At 41.0% G+C, this 23,956-nt stretch overlaps 2 protein-coding genes across 7 annotated transcripts in view; one reads left to right on the top strand and one right to left on the bottom strand.

Annotated features, from left to right (window-relative positions):
- The window catches only part of LOC110978798 (regulating synaptic membrane exocytosis protein 2-like), a 41,107-nt gene extending 27,917 nt beyond the window's left edge, over positions 1–13,190 (bottom strand). The window contains exon 1 of the mRNA XM_087149048.1: positions 13,055–13,190. The gene's annotated coding sequence lies outside the window, so the exon portion shown is untranslated. The remainder of the gene's footprint in view (positions 1–13,054) is intronic.
- Positions 1–23,481, top strand: part of LOC110977880 (putative peptidase C1-like protein F26E4.3) — a 44,732-nt gene extending 21,251 nt beyond the window's left edge. The window contains exons 2-13 of one of the 6 annotated variants that reach the window (XM_087149050.1): positions 8,172–8,261; positions 15,256–15,357; positions 16,574–16,654; positions 18,082–18,392; positions 18,748–18,814; positions 19,568–19,669; positions 19,891–20,123; positions 20,479–20,629; positions 20,811–20,976; positions 21,178–21,223; positions 22,381–22,550; positions 22,872–23,481. In XM_087149050.1, the coding sequence (XP_087005176.1) occupies positions 16,623–16,654; positions 18,082–18,392; positions 18,748–18,814; positions 19,568–19,669; positions 19,891–20,123; positions 20,479–20,629; positions 20,811–20,976; positions 21,178–21,223; positions 22,381–22,550; positions 22,872–23,009 (1,416 nt within the window). In that variant the 5' untranslated portion in view covers positions 8,172–8,261; positions 15,256–15,357; positions 16,574–16,622 and the 3' untranslated portion in view covers positions 23,010–23,481. The other 5 variants (XM_087149051.1, XM_087149049.1, XM_087149052.1 and 2 more) reach the window with 5 other exon arrangements.
- The last annotated feature ends 475 nt before the right edge of the window (positions 23,482–23,956 follow it).

Genomic DNA, 23,956 nt, shown 5'->3' with positions numbered 1-23,956 from the left:
GTCTAGAACGACGTCAAGACATTGAAGACGGAAGTGGAGAAAAGAGGAGCAAAAACGATCGGTGATAAGCGCATCTAGTAACATGTTAGACATTAATGCACTGTTCCCTCTTTCACTGTTTCAAAGCGAAGCGGTTTCGTTATGACTTCAGCCTACATGTTACATGCCAAGAGCCTCTCTTGTTAGCTCGTGTGTTACATTTTCATTGGATAACAAGGATATTTTGACCCAAACCGGCACTTTGTCAAATTTATAAACGACACGTACACATAAGTTTCTGTGATGCGACAGAAGGTACAATGACTCACTGTCAGTAGCGGAAATGAAGGATCTCTCGTTCTCTTTTTAATTACAATATCATTCCTTGTGTACACACCATAATTGCGAAAGTGCTGTGAAATAGGAAGGGCGGAATTACAGCCGGCATTTCCAATAACATCCCACCCACGCTAAGAAGCTGCTTGGGACAAGTTAAAGCACTGTTTAGCACGGTAATGTATTTGTCCTTTAACTCTGTCGGAAAGAGGAATCCGGTGCTTTTGTAATTATGTTTAAAGGAGTAAACCTGTTTACGTAAGCCAATTTAACGAATATTCGTGCTGTTACTAAAATCTAATGCACATGTGACTTCATGAAATGTCTGAGAGTAATGGTATGTGCAGTTTGCCCGCGTACTTTGTACTGTAACATTCGTAAATGCTTTTCTCTTCCTTGAATGATGACTTAAGCAATCAATCAACCTGTTGTTTATTGATGATGAATTATGACATCGTGTGTTTATGCAAGCACAGCTGATATGACGATATCAGATTGCAAAAAAAAAAAAAAAAAAACCTTTACCCACTGGATCCCGAGCATCCATAGGCCTATCCTGTTCTTCAGTGTCTGGTTTAGAAAAACATGTTTCATTCCGTGTAATGAAAAAAATGTTTGTTTTGATGTTAGCTTTTACTTCCTTTAAGGGGATGAGATATTGGCAAAGTTTGGTATTCACTTCCTTTAAGGGGATGTGATATTGGCCAAGTTTGGTATTCACTTTTGAATAGCATTCCCAATGGCCTTTTTCAATTAGTCTTGGACGATATAATGTGAGCGTCTTGGTCTTCAATGCATCATTCTCAATTAGGGGTGAAGACATTCTCTTTTAAGTTAATATTTAAACTTCCCAGAAGAATCCTGAAGCTTTGAAACTCGGTGTCTGAGGATTCTTCCGAGTGTACTAACGGTAATTGAGTGTATTTGACAAACGAAATTGGTGTTCAGTGTCGTGCAAACACGCCTGCCCCAGATATAGGATTTTTTCCACAGCCTATACATCATTCTGAGGTCTACAGGCTAATGAATTCCATAGCCAAGACCCATCGATGCTATCGTTTTCTCTAGCCACGAATAACTTTACCAGCGAACTGTAGCTTACAGTACTTTTGCCACCAATATTGCTTCCAATTCATGATAAGCAAAGAAATCTGAAAGAAAAAGCTTCCTTTCCCATGTCTCATTGCCTCATGTGGCCATGCTACAAAGAGCGCAAATTTCCCTGAAAAGATATCCATCACACGCTTTTTTCTTTAAAAGGGGATTTTGCATTGAAAAGACATGGCTCTTTTCAACCGATGAGGGAGTGCTTCTGCTCTAGGTGGATAAGCCGTGTCCAAATCAACTAATTGCGGCCAGGAGCACACATGAGAAGTGACGTATAGCCACTAGCCATTGGCATCCATAGGCGAGGGTGATATTATCAGCCGCAGCCAAACATTGAGACGAAACCATATAATATTCCAGTCAAACACGCTAACCAAAGACTTAGCATTATCCCGCTTAGCATAAAACATCGTTGGGCACCAGTCACAAGCTTTTCATCAGCACACATCATTTCGACCGTTGCTTGCAGAGCAGCACTGGGACATAACCCCTTTGTGTAAAGATGCAAATAGGAGCGCCATAGAATAGAGCGCCACCAATAGAAATCCAGATCTTTGTGATGTGCAGATGAAAGAAGACAGCTGTTATCGAGAAAAAGAGCCCGGGGCTCGTGCCATGTGTGGAAACGGGCCGTGGCTACACACACGTTTTTGTTCCTCCCTCTTGCTCCCATTTCACTTTGAGAGGACACACTTTCATGGAAATGAGAATCGACAACGTATGGAACGGGACGGAGAGTAATATTGTGAAGACTCGATGATGATGTGTTGCCATGGAAACACCGGCTATTACCTTCACCGTGATTAAAGAAAAAGAGTGTGTTCCCATGGTAATTAATTGGGAAACTTTGAGTCAGAAAAATAATTGATCCTGTGTCTTTCCAATCTTCTTTATCCTAGTGAAATGATGAGTCTTTTGTCAATGACGTTGTGACCTAATAACGGGGAATTTGCTGCATCCATAGACACGGAGCGTTTTCATCCGTGGAGAGTGAAACACAAGTGCATTGTGTCAAGCGCCTGTCTTCCATTTCTCACCTTTTTTTGGAGGAGTGAGGAAATGTTTTATCTAAGAGCAGCGCTCCCGTATCTCATGAAACAAAATGGGGGTTTTCGCCTGTGTATTTCCGTCACGAGATGTTTTCCAGCAGCTACACTACAGTTCTCTTTCAAATACCAAACTGATACACGACTTCAGCAAACATGATACAAGCGGACTCCATCAATTTTTATTTACTTGGACTGTTGGCGCGTAGCTTAACTTGACTGTTTGCTTTGGTTTGAATTTGTTGACCCCTCTCTTGCTTCGATTAGAACTGGTCAGTAAATAGTGTTGGCTCATCTAATGTTTCAATTTTAACAACCACTGGTTTTCTTTAATTTTTCTAGAGTTTCAGATTAATGTTGACGCTTTTTATTAAAGGTGTTTTGTTTATACTGCAAAACAACTGAAGTCTCAGTCAAAATGCCGTGATGAAAGTCATCTTCGAAAAACACTTAAGAATGTTCGTTGTTTAAACATATAGTGAGGGTGTGTAACATTTCACGGCGAACATTTGACACTTTTTATCAAGGTGAGACATTAGACAACAGTTGGCTAACGGTCGCTCGCTAATGACCATCGCAAGAACTTTACGACGAGTCTTAAGTGTGAATTACTGCTGAACCTGATCTGTGGCTCAATGCACTTTGCATGTCTCCAGCGTCCAAGGGCTTACCCAGCTTCGATTATGGTCCATCAAGCCATCGACGTGCTGGCGGCCAAACCCCAGGATCGAAATTGAATATGGACAAGCAGAGACAATTTTGTTTATTGGAGCCATAACACGTCGTCAGTCATTCTCAAATTTGCCTCCAAGAGCAGGATTAGCCACGCGGTGAATTTTGATTTTTGGATGCCTGTAGTCAATCCAGAATGACTTAAAAGGGGACTTACGGTCGATGCACGTTTGGTGTGACCAGTACTTCAGTTTCGTTGTATTCTGGAACCATGACATCATGGTCCTTCGGGATTCTTTCCAATTTCTTTACACGATCAAGTGTTGATAAATGTTTTTAAAGCAGCGCTGTTCCTTGTTCATGGTAGTCACTGAATAGCGCTGTCTTTACGTTTTATCGTGAATTTCGGTATAATTACAGCAAAGTCACTCCCTTTATAATTGAGTCACTGGGGATGGGCGGCCATGGCTGCTAAAAGTTAAGCCATAAGTATGCAAATTTCTTGTCTTTAAGTGGAAGTATATTGTTAGTCAGTTCTGATTGGCCCTAGCTTTGTCGTGTCCAATAACAAAGGACAAGAAGCAAAATCTATATCACGACATTCAAACTTTGATAGTCTTTCAACAACCAAATTATACAGAAGAGAAAAGTGAACATGATGCTCTTACAGTAGCATTTATAGACATTTTCAAATTCCACGTGTAATTATTTTGTATGGAAAGACCAATCATCGGTTGTGTAGGGATGATTTGATAGTAGTTAAGCGAAGTCATCATCTACAAATTGTTAACGTTGACGGTTCGCCTTCACTTAGCTCCACGAACGTATGCACTCATCGGTACCACCCACAGGGCACACGCATTGATGTTATTCACTGACAACCTTACTCCCAGGACATCCCCTGGATGACAGGTGTAATAGACACTTGCGTGATGGTCCTCGGTACCCCCCCTCCTCCCCGTGGGAAAAAGCAGTATCAAATGATTTCTGTTTTTTACGCGTCCTGTATTGAGGTTTAATCATGCCCCAGGCTGAGGGATCTCCTTTCGCATTTGCCGATCGTTGTTGTTTACTGCCAACACGCCGTTGGTTTGTCTCCTCCGCTAATTCCAAATATCATTTAAAATTGTAGTATTGAAGATTTGACAGAACCGACAGAATGAACGTCTGTATGACAAGGTCTACTTTGGGGGTAACTTACTAGGCAAAAATGTCGACAAGTCGACACAATTGAACGTTGTATCGACTAGTAATAACTTCAGAGCGAAGGGGTCTAGGTAAATGTCACATCCTCGTTTCCGGCACTTTGAAGAACAAATATATATGGCATTTCTCTCAGATCCCTTGCCTTTCTGCATGGGCGCCTGACAGCCAAGAAAACGTCCCCAGGGAAGCCGCGCGTACGCATGTCTGCTGCGCCTCCTCTGCGATTACCAAGCCACTACGTACGGGAGTAATTGATGGCCCAGCAACACGATAAGACCGCTGCGTCCCATAGGCAACATGTGTCATGAATATTGATAAATCCTGAAATCCGGTTTGACATTCGGAGTCTCGTTTACCCGCTCCGCAGCTTAGCAAGGCCGAAGAACTTGCGTTAAGCTGCTGCTGTCATCTCCGCTGGATAAATTCCGGGCAGCAGCATCCCGGAAATGTCCCCTGGTAAGCATGCAGCTAGCCTTTCTCCTTACTAAAGCTAGGTCACATGCGTCATTAACTTCCCCCCGTATGATGTCTCTTTTCTCAAACACCCTTAAGAAACAACGATTCGCATTCTAGCGTGAGAAATCGTTTTGAGTGACGCGCTGCCTTCCGATGAGAGGGGACCATTCTTAGTCTCTTCGTAAGCCACCCAGCTTTGCCATTACTCAGAAAATATGGGCAAGGTTTACCTCAAAGGCAAGTAATAACCGATTTAAGTTGCTTTATACCTGGGGCCATTACCAAATATATGTTTAATTCATCAATGTCAAATACTAAAAAATTATATTAGCGTCTCCTATAAAACGAGATCTCACCAAACGCCATTTGCAAGTCAATCCTATTTAAGAGACGATGAAATCTTCATTGTGAATATCACAAACTTCTCTACCATATCACGTATCAACAACTGACACCTCACTGCTTTGCTGGACGTACCGTACTCTTGTTCTATTTCACTAACAATTGTAGACAACTTTGAATTCTGAACCTCATCACCTTTAGAATTGTCCCAGCATCTAATTGAACATGAATTACATCTTTTTATGCTAATCTTGCTATTTTTTATCCACAAGACCTCCACCCCCACAGCAGATCACTGTTTATACAAAGGAAAAACGTCTCTTCCGTAGCACGCGTTGTATCTTTGTTCACAGAATAAACAATGTGTTATTGCCTTCAGGCAAATTTGATGTTTACGCTGTACTTGCTATTTAAACCACTTGACTTCTTAGTGTAACGAGTTTAGCGATACCTAAATAGCTACCAAACATCCTCATTGTCAAGCAGTCTCACTTTGGCAAGTGGGTTGAGTCAATACAAATTTATTAATAGTAAGCAAAGTACAAAACTCAGGCGCACTACTGCACCTATTTATCATAGACAGGTGTACTGGCAATACGGAGCGATATAAGATATCTACTATTTACACCACAGGCCTGACTTTTAAAAAGTCTGTCTCTTATGTTTTAAGCCCCTGTAAATATATGCGCTAATTGACGACTTCTTTCTCCATTCTGTTTCCTATGTATTTAATCATTATCATTGTGTTTTCTTAAATCATAACAATGTGGTATAGGCCTATTTCAGTTTTTCCTTTTTTTACGTTATATTTTTTTTGTTTACTGTGAGAGCGTATACACTTGTTTAAATTATGATTTTGAAGTATCAGTTGTATGTTAAGTGGTATCAACTACATCTAGGTGTTTTGAATGCTTTCAGTCTTTGGGCTACTTTTAATGAGCGAATTCGGTATTCCACCAGTGCATGCCCGGAACGAGGCTATGCGGGAACAGCTACGCTCGTATGCGATAGTCTGTCTTATCAGCGCAGCCATACACTGACTCGTGCGCGCGCATTGTTCCCAAAAGACCTTGGCCTTTGGAAATACCGAACTACAAGTAGCTCATTCAAATGAAATAGCCAATAATAATACTTAGATCTGAAAGCAGGAAAAGGCATTTTCCTTGTCCTACTGTAATTCTTTGTGCTGGGCTTAGCCAACCATATCGTCTGTACCATGTTGTGTTACATTTTGTTCTGAGTGGGCTCGTTGAAAAGGGGTAAGTAGTAAGATTTGGCATGGGTTGCCTCTTACTTAAAGTTGTTCATTTGCAGTACACTGATGCTTTGTCAAGGGAAGACCAATGGGCAGACCTATGAGGCTTGATAACGTAGAGACTCATTGGTGTTTTTCACGGAAACATTTCAAAATACATTGGTTTTTTCTGTGTAATTTGTTTCTTAATTAAGATAAAAAATTTTATCCTTCGAAAGTGCATGTGAGGTGCTTTGTAATGTCGACTTAGTATAGCCCATATGGTTCTGATACTGTAAATATTGATATTGAACTGTCAAATGTTACCACATTCAACTCACTGAGAACTCATGAAAAATTGTAAAGTACACGTCAGAGGGAGAATAGCTGTGGGGTAAAGCCGTTCCCTGGTGGGAGTAGTTTAAACCTTCGGTCAGTATCAAAAATGGACATTGTAATCAAACACTTATTAATACTGATGGATGTGGAGGAGAGTTGTTGTCATGTTGGTCGTTTGGCGGATTACGTTTTCTGAAAATGATACGCAAGTCTGGGTGCAGCAGTGTCTTGCAAGTTGCATAAATTAGATGGGCCAGATATTGGCTTGCCGGATATTGATATACCGCATTGAGTAGAATATAAGGGGCCTAGTTGCGCGGAAATTACACCTGAGCGCCTCATTTATCCCTCTCCCCATGCCTTTTGGAACTAAGGAACTCGTGGGAAGGGACGCTCTCTGTTAATCCTGAGTGTCTTTTTAATTAAGGGATCGTGTGCTTTGGTGACGTCTTTCAACTTGATGGGAAACAAGACATCGTGTGTAACTTTGGTTTGGTAGATTTAGTTAAGTAAAACTACCAGGCGATGGTTTGCCAAGGTTGTTACTTTGTCTGTACTCTCGGGCAATGTGTGTTTGGTCTTCATAATCACATTTACATTTGTTTTTGTTTCTTGTTTACTACAAAACCCATTTCTGTTCTGCAGTTTATTGACTACCAAAGCTGGCAACATCTCCACAACCAGACTTCAAATAGTTGTTTTCAATATCTGTGACTTAAAGTAAATTTTTACCCGCCATAAATCGATCACAGAACGAGGAGGTGTAGCTGCCAAAAGCCTTTCTCAATTACCTGCCACAGATAGCCGCGTTTGCTGGATAGTGCAAGACAGTCACTGTTGTCTTTCAGTGTGAGTGTAAAATGATAGCCATCTCCCTCATGAAAACCATTCTGTCTTGTTGAGAAAGGAAGGCGCATACTGCAGATAGAAATGAATGCGTCTTTTGGTTCAATGTAAACATCCCACGGTTTGTCCTCGGATCTTGATGAGAATCGCATTCCAAAATATCCCACTTGCGTACATTACGCGCCTTACGACGAGTCACTCATACCGGGATGTCGTAAACACTTCAAAAAAGATCAAAAATAAAGGTCATGGATTCCTCCAGACCTCACGATTCTCATATTTGACCCAGTTGGAAAAGAAAATATACCTAAGGGGTTAAACCATTTCAAGTGTTTCCTTCATTGGCGTCTATCTACGAAGCCCCATTAGTGCCACTTTTACCAGGTGATAATTATTTCACAAAGTGGTGCATGTTTCTCAGTTCGTTCTTATTAAGAAACATGTACTACCCTCCAAAATAAATATCACGTAGTAAAAGTGGCACTTATGGGTCACATATTTGTCAATGTCCTGGGTTCAGTGTATCTGTTGATCAAATTTTTAGTATGAAGCTGCAAGAGGACCTGAAAATATTGTTTTGATAATGTTGACTTCAAAATTTGTTTCAGTGTGACTTTTCACTGCATAATTGTCGGAAATACAAAAGGATTCATCCTCAGTGTCAGGCTAGAGCAGAATTTTTCTCATGCTCACTTCAGGTAAGTGCTAGTAAACAGTTATACCATTATTGTGTGTTTTGTATTTGTTTCTGAAATCGTGAAAAGAATCGAGCTTCAGAAGTAGCTATGAGATTGCGGTATTTCTCAATGCTTATCCTGCCGGTGTGCGAGATAAGCTCTGTAAGTAAGCCTACTTAAGAACCTGATACCTTATTTGGCAAAGTTCAGTTATATTCTGCCTTCAAAGATCTACCCCGCCCAGGGTAATTTAAGAATTTAAGCACTGATGAGACAGAACGCAGGTTTTTTATCTCAGCAACCGATGCGCCTGCCAAATTTAATTTGTCGTGTTTTGAGCGCCGCGGCTGCGTCGTGTGAATTGTTTAATACGGAGACTGCATGAGCATTTATCAGCGTGCATTTGTGTGGAATGTTCTTGAATAAATAACAGGCAGAGAATTAATATCGTCATTTGGGGGGGGATTGAGTTTCTCCCAGGGAGGTAGTGTCTATGAATACATAACACCGGACATACCTGCATCAGCATTAATCTACAGTTTTAAAGAGAAAACGTCTTTTGAAACCTTCAGTCTGAAGGTATTACCGTTTTGACTTCACCTGCTGAAACTCCCGACGTAGAACTCAAGGAACGTTGAAGTGATAGAACTTTGATCTTAGACCTCCAATAGCCCACTTCATTATGCAACTTCCGTAGGAAATCACCTGACGAGTAGACAGGTGTTTGCAATTTTTCCCTTCCTTTACTTCCTTTGAAGACTTATGTTTTGAATCTAGTCTTATTCAATCTTGCGTTAGATTTAGGTAATTTCAGAGAAATTGTCTTCTTGTGTTTGAGGATGCTGTACATCAGTAGCAATCAGTATCAATCTTCACGCATATTAATGGCAATAGTTAGCTCAATATATTGCCAAACTGACGTCAGCAAAAGGTTTCTACCAAGTTATCGGGTATTGCAACGTTCTTTTGTATCTTACTTCACAACACAGTAGGCCACCTCTGTCGTTGAAAAATAATAGAATGCAATCAAAATTACCTTTTGCTCCTTGCAGAACCCAAACAAAGAACGTCATGTAAAAGCACGAAACTAACTTGATCTTTAACTTGAAATGATTGGTAAGAAATACAGGTATTTAGTTTACCAACATGATTTACTGCACGTGTACCTCATTTCAGATTAAATGCGAGTGCCAATCCCTAAAAATAATTCGATTCTGAGTTCGTTTACGGTGGTTGTAAACATTATCCTTGAGTTGAAAGCGTTCGATTTATTTGTGATTGATGTGTGGAAAATTATTTTTCACAAAAGCCTCACGCTTCAGGCTTTTTGAGAGCTTTAAGTTGAGATGTTATATATGTCAACCTTTCCGCGATACAAAGAAATTGACTCAGTGTTGAGGAGCCTTAGTCCCTTCAGTTATTTGATATGTTTTCGTGATTTTCGTTTTAGAATGCTAGGTTGACAATGTTGCACGCTCGTTTTGCGGGGAAATATTTTGTTTGTAGTCGTTGCAAAACCTATAATATTTGGGCTTCGCCCTGCACTGAACGAGGCGAACCTTTTTTTCAGCCGCGACTGCGTACACAGACTAACAGTCACCTCATTACAGTTATGACATCCCTGATGACTTCAACCTTTTAACCCTCCAACAGCGAAAGCATGTGTTTCTACCTTCCATATTCATCAAGGAGTGATCACTCCAGGAATGAAAAATCATGTGGCGTTATTTTTGCCATGAAAGGCCGCACCTCAGTCGCCTATTACCGTCTCAAGACATTTCAATTATTAATTGCTTTGGTGTGAAGGATAAGCAGTACGTGTTTAAATCAGACAGACATATTGTTTCATTCCCTGGAATGAGACAGCTCCATACTTATTCTGAACTTCTGTGCGGAATATCAATCTATCCAATATTTACTACGCGAAAGCTTAAATTCATTTGCAATCTTTATTATATAATTACTTCATAACCGCAGCTCTGATATGAGGTAAGGAAAAGGGTATATTGATAAAGAATTAATGAATGCGATTTGCGTTGCTTCCTTTTACATTGAGATGGTGAAATCCTGTCATCCTTTTTGCATTCACTTCCAGACTCTCCAAATATCAACTCCTCGCTTATATTTGAAATCCATTAAAACTGGCGACAGCCTGAACCCATGGGAAGGGAAACATACGCGGAGGGTAGGGAACCATGACGGGAAAGGCTCGACAGAACTGATTCATCACTCGGTATAAAAGCGGTTCGGCAGAATTTATTGCCAACGTGTGGGCAGGATGGATATATATATATCACAGCTCAAAACAATGCAAATAGATGCGTCTTCTTTGCGAGCCGGACCATCACCGTCAGGGATTACTCCATCCTCGTCTGCTGGATTAATGCGAACATAAAAGTCGAGACGTATTGAGTGAAAGAATATTCAATTTCTTGACATGTCTTTTCCCCAAGGCATTAGGTTATCTTCGAGATTTGATCTAACTTAAATCCACTTTATGGAGAGAGGCAAGTGACTTGGTCATTTTTATGGCATGGATGGGCTCTGAGCAGAAAGAGCGGTGTATTTAAATGGACATATGAGAGAGAGATTCCAGCGGCGAGTTGAATGTTAAGGCAATATTGCAGTAGTACAGTTTGGAACCTTTGAGCCTGCTAAAAGGGCTGTTATTTAAAAGGTTATTATCGGAAATATTGTGTACCCTTATTATATGAATGACAGGTGACATCGAGCGTAAGCAGGACTGCTGTAGAGATGAATACTTTAAACTGAGATGGATAGTATTCTTGATGAGCGGGTCCACGCCGCTTTCAGGTGACTTAAAATGCATTAAGGCGGACATAGGCAGTGCGTCAGATCAGAGCTGACCGCTTGAAGCCTTTACTTTAGTCCATTCAAGACAACCCGAAGGAAAGTAGAGTGTCCTGAATATAGCTGAAGTATCGATCGGCCTCAGTCGTTACTGGTTGCATCCCACGCGTTGTTTACAGAAGGATCCATCTGTTCTGAGTTATACGATTACGCCCCGACGGGGCGGGAGCGCTGGCGCATTGTACCTAGAGCTCCGTTTGCACACTTAATCATCGTTTTAAGGAATCGATACTTTCTCGGTTCAGCAGACAGTCCGTTCCAAGTCAGTATCGATTCCGTCAAATGGATACGCGACGACATGACACAGGCGAGGTTCCAAACGGATAATTCTGTTGTTGGACATAATGTTAGGTATTCGGTTTCTCAATCCGTTTGACACGATTTATGCGGAGGCACTCATTTGTCCTTCCTTCATAATTCAGCTGTTAAAAAGTGTAAACCGATTATAAGCTGAATGTTTTTTGTTGTATTAGGCTTACATTCCTTTAAAGCCAGCGACAGACGCATATTTTTACAATTGCCAGAAACCCATTCAAATCTCTACAGATAAGAAAGTGGTCTACAGCGTGCACATTTCTGATCCATATTTTCCTTACAATGAAATCACCATCGATGCATATTTCATTCGCATATTTGTATTTCTAGATTCTGACAATTGTAAGCTCCGTAATTTTGCCTTTATAAATGTAGTTTAATTTCTTATGCTAGGGCTAATCAGTCTGGATACCACGCATGATTCAAGTTTGTGATACAATTCAGCTTTTTCTGGATCTCCAGGAAAATAAGACAGTTACATAGCGCGCAAAAGACAAAGAAATCACATGACATCGATGAGTAATTAGCAGAAGAGAAGTTAACATTTCCCAAGATCAAGAAGACATAGGATATCACAAATCGTCGACAGAATTATATTTCGGTAACACTCAATTTATAAAGCAGGCACTTTGCTAACTTTTCCCGACAAACTTGCTGCGATCTCTCGATTTCCAAGCATGCATGTCACGCGCTTTGCCCACTTCAAACCGTTTTGTTAATTCTGGCATTGTCCGCATGCATACGTTGAAACGACTGAGCTTTACATCTGACTCCAGCAATTCAAAGACCAGATTATGTCTGTAGTTATAAAGATTAAGAAAATATCCCAGCCTGACTGGCAACATAGTAACAGTGCCTCAAAGCCTAACATACACAAAAGGTTTGCTATAGACACCCATTACATTTATATCATGTAATGTGCCGTTAACGTTAAATACAACCGCAAAGCGCTGTTCATTAAAAAAATCAAAACTAAACATAGGAAACCCTAATTGACTTGAATCAAGGCCAAGAAATTACACTTAATCGCAATCCAAAATAATGAAATCAAATAATAAGGAGCCACCCTTGGATTACTTATTCGAGTAACTTAGAGTAATATCCATTCTTTCTTAAACCGCCATTGTATTTCCAATTCTACCAAAAATCTTACGTACATAGGACCTACCCTAATGCACGAGGTTCTGGCATTCTTAACACAATCTTTATAAAGAGGGCGTGGGTATTTGCTTCGTTTATTATGTTCATTAATGAATCTATCTAATCACCTTTCGTGATATGTATTCATCATTAGGACACATCCTATTTTAAGAAAGAATCTAACGGCTTAGAACGCCCACGGATGATACAGATGTATTAAAGCATAAGCACTTCAATCGCGGTTATGAAGAGGAAATTCAAATTATCCAACACCAATGTCAAATTTACCCGTCTGACGTTTACTACTTCAAACTTATTTTTAGAAGAATAATAAAAGTACACATTTTTCTTTTTTTTCATCTTCGCACCGCATAGTGTGATTCTGGAAACTGTCTAAACATCCTTCACCGATTTCAGTTGCATACACATCATTTAGGACGAAACCTCGCTTGAAACCATGATTGAAACAAAATGTCGAATTTGCTTACCATTTAGGCGGCAAGGTTTTCCCCCAGATGGTTGCAAAATTTACGATGATGTTTATCAGCAATGTTCTGGGGTTCTGGCCACTCTACCTTCCTCACGACCGACGATGTGACTTGTCAGCAGGGACAGAAAAACAACACTCCAAGGTGACAAATGCCGTTAATATTTGGCGGGAAACGAAGTTACTGACGGTTCATTATACGTGAGCTCTGCTCGGGAACGCTGTCTCTCGCCGCAATCTGCTCTGTTGAACACGTCGATCTCACGTCCCTGGTTTTCTATCTACGCACCCTAGCTTTCCTTACGAGCTAACCGTACGTTTTGTCTGTCTACGACAGCACACAGAACTCACGCCTTGGACACACTGTGCACGCGTCCCACTTCCATTGACGGGCTGTTTTGTGCGCTGACGCGTCCTCGATCGGCCCTGGCCTAGCTAAAGTGCACGCGGTGTTCTGGGTTCGAGCTGGCTGGATGCAGGTTGATTTTGATCTGTTCTTGAAGAGCCATTGAACTCCCTCGGGCACACTATACCTCATGCTTTTTGACAGGGGCCATGGAGAAAGACAATGCCAGCACGCGTACCTGAGAAGACTGCCCGGGGAAATTGCAGTCAGACGTCTGAGGAAAGTCGGCTCTTGATCTCGTACCTCTGACAAGGATTTATTTCAAAGCTACAATACGGACTGTGAATTATGACGAATGAAATTTAATCCTGTACCGGATTATTATTATTCGTAGTCGGTTGTCCTTTGAAGAAAATGGACGAAGATTCGTATTTGGAGTGAGAGTATATCGTTATTTGATGATTATCTTATTTGTCGAGGTATTATCACTATTATGAAAAGTATTTCCCCTTTTTACGAATTATTTAAAGTTAAGAAAGTAATATTTTGGTCGCCTTTATCCGTTTGTCACACTAAATTACGAAATATAATCCCCCGTTTTTTATGTAATTTCCATGGAAATTGTAACTAATACAGTTGCCATGGGCACCATCTTGATGTTTGCTACGGGTTTCCTGCTCTCTCTGGTGCCCCTAACATCGGTATGAAGAGCAGGTGTTGATGGTCACGTCGCCCAGACGTGCGTATGTCTATGTGACATCCCATGGCCACAGTGGCATACTTTCCATTCCGACAGGGTACAATTTTTTTTGAGCGACTTAGCTGAAGAAACTATTTAACTTAAAGCTTAATGTCAACTTAGGTTAATGTAAAATGTAAATTTGTTATTTATTATATTTGAATGGTTTGAGCCACATTTTTAAATGGTAGTGGGACATAGAACCTCAAATTGCATGACACCATCGCATTGCACAAATTACCAACACTGAATAAGATTCAATGAGATCTGTTTGCCTTGGATTTCCAAATTGGCTCTTCTTCCTCGGACCGTTATCGTGTCTTTATCTCTTTCTCATCCTCCCGTATTTTCTTCATGAATTTTAAGGAGTCATCTTTTTGCGTTATGCATATTTAATATGTTTTCTTCGTAGGCCACACCGCGTGATATTTCTAACAAGTGAGGGCGCTAACTGACACTTCTCGTTGACAAATTCGGAGGTACTTTGATCGAATGAGGGCACTGTTACGATATGTAGCAAGGGACTAATCTGTCTCACTTGTGGGATTTATAATTTTTTCATATTTCAACCGGAATGTAATAAATTTTCGTGGTGGAAGAATTATGAGACAGTCAACTTCAGTGAAAATTTCGAGATCGAAGACTGTTGTCGAAAAGGCGAACATTACCTCAGTTCGATTGCTCCACGGAGCAGAAATCCTGCTTTTCAGATCTTCTTTTCACTGAGTGCTACCCGGCTCAACCATTATCCCGAGGGTTTAATTTACTCCCCGTTGTGGTTGTGCATAACTTGTAACTGTTTCTCAGCTGGTAAATTCGAGAGTCACACATCAAGGAAAACCGTCGGCAATTGACCACCTGCTTGGGGACCCATCCCTTCTAACCTTGATACACAATGCTATCCGTAGCTCCCGTATACTGCAGTCCCCACATTGGAGGATAATATAATTACTGGTAATAACTCACGCGCTCGTAAATACCCTCACGAAGAAATTGATGTAACCTTCGGTTGTTGTTTGATTGGCAAGCAGATTGTCCGTGCTGACATGACATATGGGAGACCATTTATACGGTCGTTGCACGTGTATGTACTGAATCAGCGTCACACTTGTCACAGCTTACGTACGGATTGTTTCAACTGAGCGAGGGAAGGTATTTGATCACACAATCATCGATGCCGCTCTGGATTTCAAACAGTACTGAGCTGATTTGACACAAGGTAAGCCATTTGATTTCACTCTTGTGCAAGATACCAACAAGTGCATATTTGTAGTTTTTAAAAGCGGCTGGTCATTCATCTGTAAATTCATGGCACATTGTATGTTTGAAAATTGCAACATGTTCATTGAAGAGACATAGACGGACCTAGTAAAACCCTGTATGGGTTTTGGCGGCCATAACCAGGAGATTTTTCTCATTGGTGAATTACTTCATTTGTCATCCGGTTATAAAACATCATATGATATTAAACATCATATGTACTAAATTCTACGGGAACATTGAAGGACCACAATCATATTTTAAAATCAAATTTCTGTCTCACCGCAGCGAGGTACTACCTTGCTACGGTACGTTGTCATCAGTAATATTCCGAAGAGTTGTCTCAATGCATGTCCATAGTCGATAAGAATACCTTCTGGTGATAGAGTCAATTCCTTCTTGATCCTCGTACATCACACAAATCCACCACAAGTCACTCATTTTCAAGTTTCAAGCTATTCTGGAGAACCAAACCAATGTTGTATCATTGCTCATCCTGATTGGACTTGAGGAAAAGACTTGTGAAAAGGTATAAGCACCCTTTTTCTTTGCCTAGAACTGCATTGCATTCATCTTATGAAAAACATAACAAGTGTCGTAATAGAGCCGCGGTTATTGATGGATAAGAACATATTTATAAGTATAAAATCGATGTTTAAAATGTTGACATTGATGTTAATAGTCCGTCACACAGTATCCAAGATTATTTATTTAATTCAGTGCAAAAGCCAAAAACTGAGATCAGGAGACGCAAGGACACAAACAAACGGAGATAATAAAACTAAGATGTAATGCTTAGAGTGGTCTTCATCTGATGTCGGCGGAGTGTCCTTGGAATAATCCGGAATTTTCTTTAGAGGTCACACCTATTGACTTGGTAAATTGTGTTCATGGCCATTATAAAAGAAAAACCGACTGGTTCTACTATATTCTCCAGCTTTCCTGACCTGTGGATCTCCCTTTGTTTGTCTTTGTTGTCCAAAACTGGAGGATGTCTTGCTTATTGTCAAACTTACTGATTATCTTTCAGTTGTAGGCCTATTTGCTTCAAGCAAGCCTCTTTATATGATAAAATACACAGGCTTCTGAAAAATTCTGAAAACAAGTATTTGCTTTTGTTGTAACAGTGTATGACAGTGCTGATAAGACATTTGGATTACCTTGATATTGTGCAGGCTTTGCGCTGGGATGTGACAGTCCTGTCCTTTGGCGTGTTATCGGCTGATGGAATATTCATCGCCGCCTGTATGCTTAAAGTTCGTAAATCAGCTGGCATCGTAGTGAGTCAGGGAGAGAGGGCTGCATGTTTCGTTTGATTGCATATTGTGATGAAGGAAGCGCTGTGTTTTCAAAGAGAGAGCGGAGGAAGCATTAAGGTGTGGTAAGAACTAGTTCATATTTGGCTGCGGGATAGTGCACCATACTGAGCAGAGAGCTAGATAAGAGCTGGAGAGAGAGAGTAACGGGTAAGTGGGGGAGATGAGGCGGTGTGTTGGTGTTTTGCAACTTTTCTCTCTGTTATTTGTTCCAGTTGTAGAATTGACAATCGATTGCTTTTGAATTATTTGTATCCTATTTTAAGAAGTACAGCTGTTGATCATTAAACTTTCGGTTGTATTCTGTGAATTTTCCCTCCAATAATCCTGACCAGAACTGTGCCTATTTTTGGTCTTTTTTCAAAGCAATCTGCTCACTCCAGACACGTAGTCAGGTATGGCCTCTTGCTAGTCAGGTCTGGGTTCAGTCAGTTATAGTTCATTTATGAATAATAAGTAAAGGAAGACTATTATAAAGAATGCTTCTCCATCATCGTTCAGTGATTTCTTCGTAAGCTGTTTGAAAATATTTAGCAGGTAATGTGAAGAAAACGATTATTGTGTTCAAAGCGATTTCCAGTAGGCCGTTGATAGTAGTAAAACCTCATATATTTGCGAAGACTATCTAAGTATTGACAGAGGCGACTGTTATCATGACAGTGGAGCCAAGCGGCTGGGTGATAGGTTCCAGTCATGACGCCATTAGTGCCCTCCCATGGCCCCCAAGGTACGCACGTAGTTGTTTGCTACCGTTCGTCCTAAACCGCAGAGTGTATAGTTTTATGCTTGAAAGCAGCATTGGAATACATGAGTCTGAGCTGGTCTAATTCCTCAGAAGGCCAGTTTATGAAAGAATTTCCTCACACGGATCGCGGAGAGGCGAGATAACAAACAAAATAGCTTAACAATATTTTGCTTTCATATAAATTTACACGCACGGGATTATTATCGGTGTCAGGAATGTTGACGTGTTAATCTCCCTGAGTGTTTCTAAAGAGAATTTGAATCTGCCATTACACATACAGCCGGTGTGCATTTCATGGAGTTCATTTTTTTGGCCGTCTCAAGTGGGGTTCTAAAAAGTCCTGAATTGTGCCCCGAAGGCAGGATAAATAAAAAACCTGGCACACTAGATTGAAAGGGCCAATGTTTGCACTTTAACGAAAACGCAGAAGTTTGGGCCCCTGGAGGGGGGGAGGCTAGGAAATTATAAAGTCGATTGCAAATGAGAACAAACCTGAACCACTTCGTTTTGGGGACTGAGGTGAGTTTATTTCAGCCTAATTTGGGTGGTCATTCAGGGCAAAGGTTTCGCACTATCAGAATCGGAGTATTATTTGGGAATTCAACTTGGTGTTTTTGTGGAGCACCTGCAGGAAGGACCGCAGAGCTAATCGGAACAAAATGACCGGCTTTTCCTCACCCCTTGGTCTTCTCCTACTTACAATCCCATTAATGACGATGATTCCAACCCGGGCCCAATACTGCTCGGTACGGCCAGGAGGCTGCTGTGCTGGCCGTGATGATACGTGCACGGCCCCCATGGCAGACACCCTGTGCTACTGCGACGAGTTTTGTCTCCGGTCCAAAGACCCTGACTGCTGTCCAGACGTCTTCAACAACTGCACGGCTCTACCGTCAACGAAATCACCGCTCAGTCCAAACCCAATAGCAAAAGGTACGTGTATTTACGGAGATACTCCAGTGCAACGAGAGGTTGAAACTCTACTGGACATAAGATTCCTCTTATTGCAGCAGCAATGTTTTATTGTTTCTCTTGAATTGAATCCCAGTTATTCGCTGAATTCGATCAATATAACTTTGAATTTAATGGTATCGATGCTAGACGTTATAGAGACGGCTAGACAGCAATGCTGTCGATGATATGCTTGACTGTCGCCTGCCAATTGTTAAACAAGAACTTGTTGGTAGACACAATAATGTCGGAATGCTTTGTGATATTCAGTCCATTTTCAGATGTGACGACTGATTTCTGGTTTGTTTTTCTTATCCCAAATGTTTGTAATTAAAAGCTGACTGCACCTATCAAGGCAGGAATTTGTTTGCTGGAGATTCCATTAAAGTCAACTGTAATGCTTGGTACGTATATTGTGAGATGATTAAATACAATGATTGAATTGCCTTCCATTTGTATGTGTTTCTGTCGTGTTTATGTAACTTGGTTCTCAAGCTTGAGATCTAATCAATACGATAGGCCTACCTTGAAACCTTAAACTCAAGAAGTGCCGTTATGATGGTCACTAGAGATTAGAGAAGGGTTAGAAGCGTCTTAGTCGGTCTCCTGCTGATTGTAGTGCAGATTTGTAATGACTCGAGTCAATGACTCTAGTTGAGTCCTACTCGAGTCACCATTTTGGTGACTCGGCTCAAGACTCTGCGACCAAATGACTCGAATGGAGACTGGACTCGAGTACAAGTGTACAAGACTCGAGTTTCAAAAAAGTAAACGCAAAATTTTAGTTGGCCAGATATTTGTCACCCTAGTTTATTTTCTGTATGTCTAAATGAAAATAAAATACCAAAAATAATGACTTACGTGTATTGTGTTTTCATTGTATTTTGTTCAATGATTTGGCGACTGAAATTGACTCAGCTCAGTACTTACACAAACTGACTTCACTCGACTCGACTTTTTGTCCTAATGACTCGATTCGGCTGGAGTCACAATGTTAAAATGACTCGACTGAGTCACCAATTTCAGTGACTCGTTACAACACTGTTGCAGTATCATTAGTACGTCTTACTTTTATCACTTTTGTGATAGCGATAGATATAATTGTCAGATTCCTATCATTCTGTTTCATTCCACTGACTTTTATGTTCGTCTTGCAGCACCTGTTTGCCTACGGTTGGAGGATATCAAGTAGAATGCGAGGAGAATATTTGTCTTATCACGGAGGAGATCATCAACAATGTTAACTCAGAGGACAACGGGTAGATAAAAACGTTTGAAATTTGGTAGAATCTTTAAAGATTCTGTGACTGAATTTCTTTTTGTCTTGCACAACATAGGGAACGTTTTGATGGGAAACTTTTGAATCAGCCAGACCTACCATCCCGCTAAAATCTGTTTTAAACTCTTTATCTAGCTTATACTGATGGGAATTCATTCTAACTGTTAAACTGTCTGTTCCCTGCCTTTTTCCCGTCGGTAGGTGGCGAGCCAGTAACTACAGTTTCTTGTGGGGTATGACGCTTGAGGAAGGGATTCAGCGTCGATTAGGAACCCTGAAACCCGGGCGATCTGTATCTGCTATGACTGAGGTCGACATTGAGCAAACGACAGACCTGCCGGAAAATTTCGATTGTCGCCAAAAGTGGCCCGATTGGATAGAGGGCATAATGGATCAAGGGAACTGCGGAAGTTCCTGGGCAGTCTCAACCACAGGTATTGCTCATCGTTGAAGCCTGTTAAAACTATTTTTAACAGTCTAACAGAATTATTCAAGCTTGTAGTGTTTACGATTTGACAAAAACACGTTACTTTCTTGCCGACATCAAAATGCTAATCTCAAGCGATCGTTTTACCACAAGTTATTCGAAAGCTTGTCGACCAGGCATGTGGAACCAGCGGTAGTGGGCGTGGTCTGCATAGCTGGTTCTCAGGAGCCACTCGCAGTCATTTATGAAGCAGGGAACCAGGTCCTTTGTGGTGATGTTAAGTTTGATAAGTAAGGAACAAGTTTACTGACAACAAGCGTCCAAAGGCTCCTAGGTTGACCAATGTTCCATTGTCTTGACAGCTGTTGCGTCCGATCGCCTCGCCATCCAGTCCATGGGTCACATGAGGGCGCCCCTTTCTACTCAGAATCTTCTGTCCTGCAACACTAGGGGCCAACGAGGGTGTGACGGTGGGCGTATCGATCGCGCCTGGTTTTACTTGCGCAGATTTGGGTAAACATTAATACTTTTCGATTCAATACCAAAGTCTTTTTTTTAGAAATGAAGATGATGAATATTTGCTCCGTTCCTATTTGAGAAAATGAAATGAACCAGGAGGGGTAACTTTTGTAAGCTTTGTTGGCCTCCTCCAAATTGACAGCAGGGTTCTTCCAAGATCATGTTTTTGTTTCAGCATTGTCACAGATCAATGTTACCCCTACCAAAGTGGAAGGGACGAGGCCAGTAAGATGAAGAGATACGCGTGTATGTTACCTCGCTACCAAAGTTCACCGTGCCCGAGTAATAAGATGACTTCTGGAAAGTACCAATCCAGCCCACCTTATAGACTATCCAGAAAGGTGTGTGATGTGATCCTTTCCATTTCGCTTAATCTTTGCACAGTTCACAACTTACTATGGGGGTGTTGTCAATCACACACCAAGAAAGATGGAATTATACTGATTAAATACCAAAACAAAACTTAAAAGGTTTAGAGTTAGCCCTCTTGAACTTTCTTGTTTAAGCTGTATCTGCTGGGTTTTTTCCCCCTTTTTTACCAGGAGGAAGACATCATGGCTGAAATACTTAAAAACGGACCCGTGCAAGGTAGTTCATGTCATTTGCTACTTGGTCGTGCCGTTCTCCTTATGTTTTCCTCATGTTTAGTTTTGCATGTCATTCTTAATGTATCAGGCCTAAATGTTTGTTGCAGGGATGGATTTGCACCGAGGAGATGTAAATTAGTTTTGATAACTAGTAAGCAGGAGGTCGTGGGTTCGAGTCCAACCCGAGTACGCTTGTGTTTTTTCCACAAGCTTTCGGGGGCATACACTGAGCATACAGTGTTAAAAATACTCGTCGGGCAGGGCAAAAATCGAACATTGAGCCTGAATGTTTGATGTCTATCAATGTATGTTGGGTTCCTTTCACAATACGTGTAGCTTCATACCTTGCTTTTTAATTGTGTTGAGGTCTGGTTATTAGTGAATACTTCTACGATTTTGGCTTGTCTTTACCACCTTCGTATTAAGATTTAGGTTTCTGTGAATTGCGTCTGATTTGGTTGGTTTTTTTCTGTAAGTGCAATGATTAACCTTTATGAAGCATGGCGGACACAACAAGAGGGCTTGATTTGAAGTTGTTAAATTTGAAGTAAACACAAAGGTCGAGTTCGTACGGTCTGTTCTCGACCTGGCTTTCGTGTTCTTGCGCTCGAACGGCGGGAACACGACACAAGAACACTGTTCTCGGAACAGGTTCACACACCGCATTCTCGTCAGGGTTTTACACGAACGCACACAAACTCGTGAGATTTGATTTATGAAAAGCCGTAAAACTATCGAAACGGCTTTACAAAGCTGGAGACAATAGAAAGTTTTGCAAAATCAACGTTTTCCATGACAGAAATTATTTTCTGAAGTTAGCCCAGTTATCCAAACATTAACTCTCGAAGAATGCACTTGGACGCCGCCATGTTGCTTGCTACAGACAACTAGTAGCGATAACCGGTTGTACGTCCCCAGCGTTCGAGGGAACGACCCATAAACAAAAAATCGAGCTGTTCGTGAACATACGAGAACAAGCCGCCCGAACTCGGCCTTTACATTTTATTGCAAACCAAACAGGGCCCTCCTGTTATGCCTGCATAATAACCTCTTTTTATAACGTGGCAGCTGTCACTTCACTTCTCAGCTGATCTTTGGCATTATCCATTTTTTAAACTTATCGATATAATTTACATATTCCTCGTTATTTTTTGTCAGCTACGTTGCTAGTGAAGGAAGATTTCTACTCCTATGCTGGAGGTGTTTATAAATACACGCGTCAATCGGTGAAGAAATCCTCCAAACGTAGACGGAAGGGGTACCATTCAGTTCGAATTCTTGGCTGGGGAATGGACCGTACTGACCCAGAGAAGCCAAGACCATTCTGGGTAGGTAGACTCACTCAGTCCTGCTTGTATCAGCAGCTTGCGATGGAATGGCGAAACATTTTGTATTTGTTAAACATGTTTCCACATCGTTTATTAAAATAAAATGTCTAATCCTTTTTAATCTTCCTCGCAACTTGCGTCTTCACCTATTTTGCCATGAAGTCTGGAACAACCTCAAGTTAAAACAACTGGCTGGTTACTGACACAACAAGATCAAGCAATACCATAATAGACGTTCGAATTTGTTCAGGACTTACTTCGTCTTTATACTACAGCTATCAAGGCAAGGAAAACAATTTCGTTCTTTGATTTTGTCTTCAGCTTTGCGCCAATTCCTGGGGAAGCCAGTGGGGTGAGAACGGCTATTTCCGCGTTCTAAGAGGCCAGAACGAGTGCGAGATTGAATCTTTCGTTCTAGGCGTTTGGGGCAACGTTGACATGGACATGATGCAAGGCTAAGAATGAGGACAGCAGCATGGAACCTACCATCAAAACTATATACTGTTTGGTTTCGGTCTTAGTCTTAAATCAAGCCGCTTTTTTCGTGTGGCGGACGTCCTTTTTGCAAGTGAACTTTTTCCAGTCGTTTTTCACTGCGACCGAATTTGTTACCGACAGCTATGTTACACGCATTGAGGGGCCTGCGTTGAGAAACGTCAAAACGTTTATAGAACTGGACGTTTATGCGTCACGAGTGTGCTATTTCAGTCAAGAAATCAAAGGTGCTTGTGTAAAATAAAACAATGTATGAGTGGTGATTGAACTTTGAAGATATTTTAGCAATTTTATAATTTTATAATCATTTATTCACATTATTCCCGCAGTATACATGTAGTATATTTTGTAATTAATTATTGATACTGTTTACGTAACGGAAAAAAGATTATTTAGTCTGTGAACCTGTTCAGAATAAAGAAAAAATTACGAGCAATAGGGCCTCAGTAGTTATTAATATTGCATGGGCTTAACGTGAACACTATAGCAATAACTTGAAGAACACAGGACCACCCACTGTCAGGTGCGGAATGCAAAATGCATTGGAACAACATTATTGATTGAGCGATGCAACATTATCTACAGACCCCTGAAGGCGAGTGATCATCGCTGACATAGTCTCGCTGACTAAGTCATTAATCACTGATTTGGTCAGATATGCAGCATAGCGTGTACGTGTTATGACTGCTCTTCAGAGTAAACAAAAAGATTTGGCAATGCAAATAATCGATTTAATGGAATTCAAGACATTAATTATGTGGAGTTCATGAGCCGGTTCGGTATGTATGTCTCAGAGCGTCAAGGTCTTTCGGAAACAAAGCGCGCGCATGCTGGGTCAGTGTATGGCTAGATACGAATACGACACCGATGAAATTCTTCCCAAAGTTTGACCTAAACTCTTCCAAAACTGC

This window comes from Acanthaster planci, linkage group LG18 (assembly GCF_054643075.1).
Source record: "Acanthaster planci isolate LZ-2023a linkage group LG18, COTS_SCS, whole genome shotgun sequence".
Taxonomy (NCBI): Eukaryota; Metazoa; Echinodermata; class Asteroidea; order Valvatida; family Acanthasteridae; genus Acanthaster; species Acanthaster planci.
The sequence above is the reverse complement of the archived record's forward strand: the minus strand, read 5'-3'. Positions and strand labels throughout refer to the sequence as shown.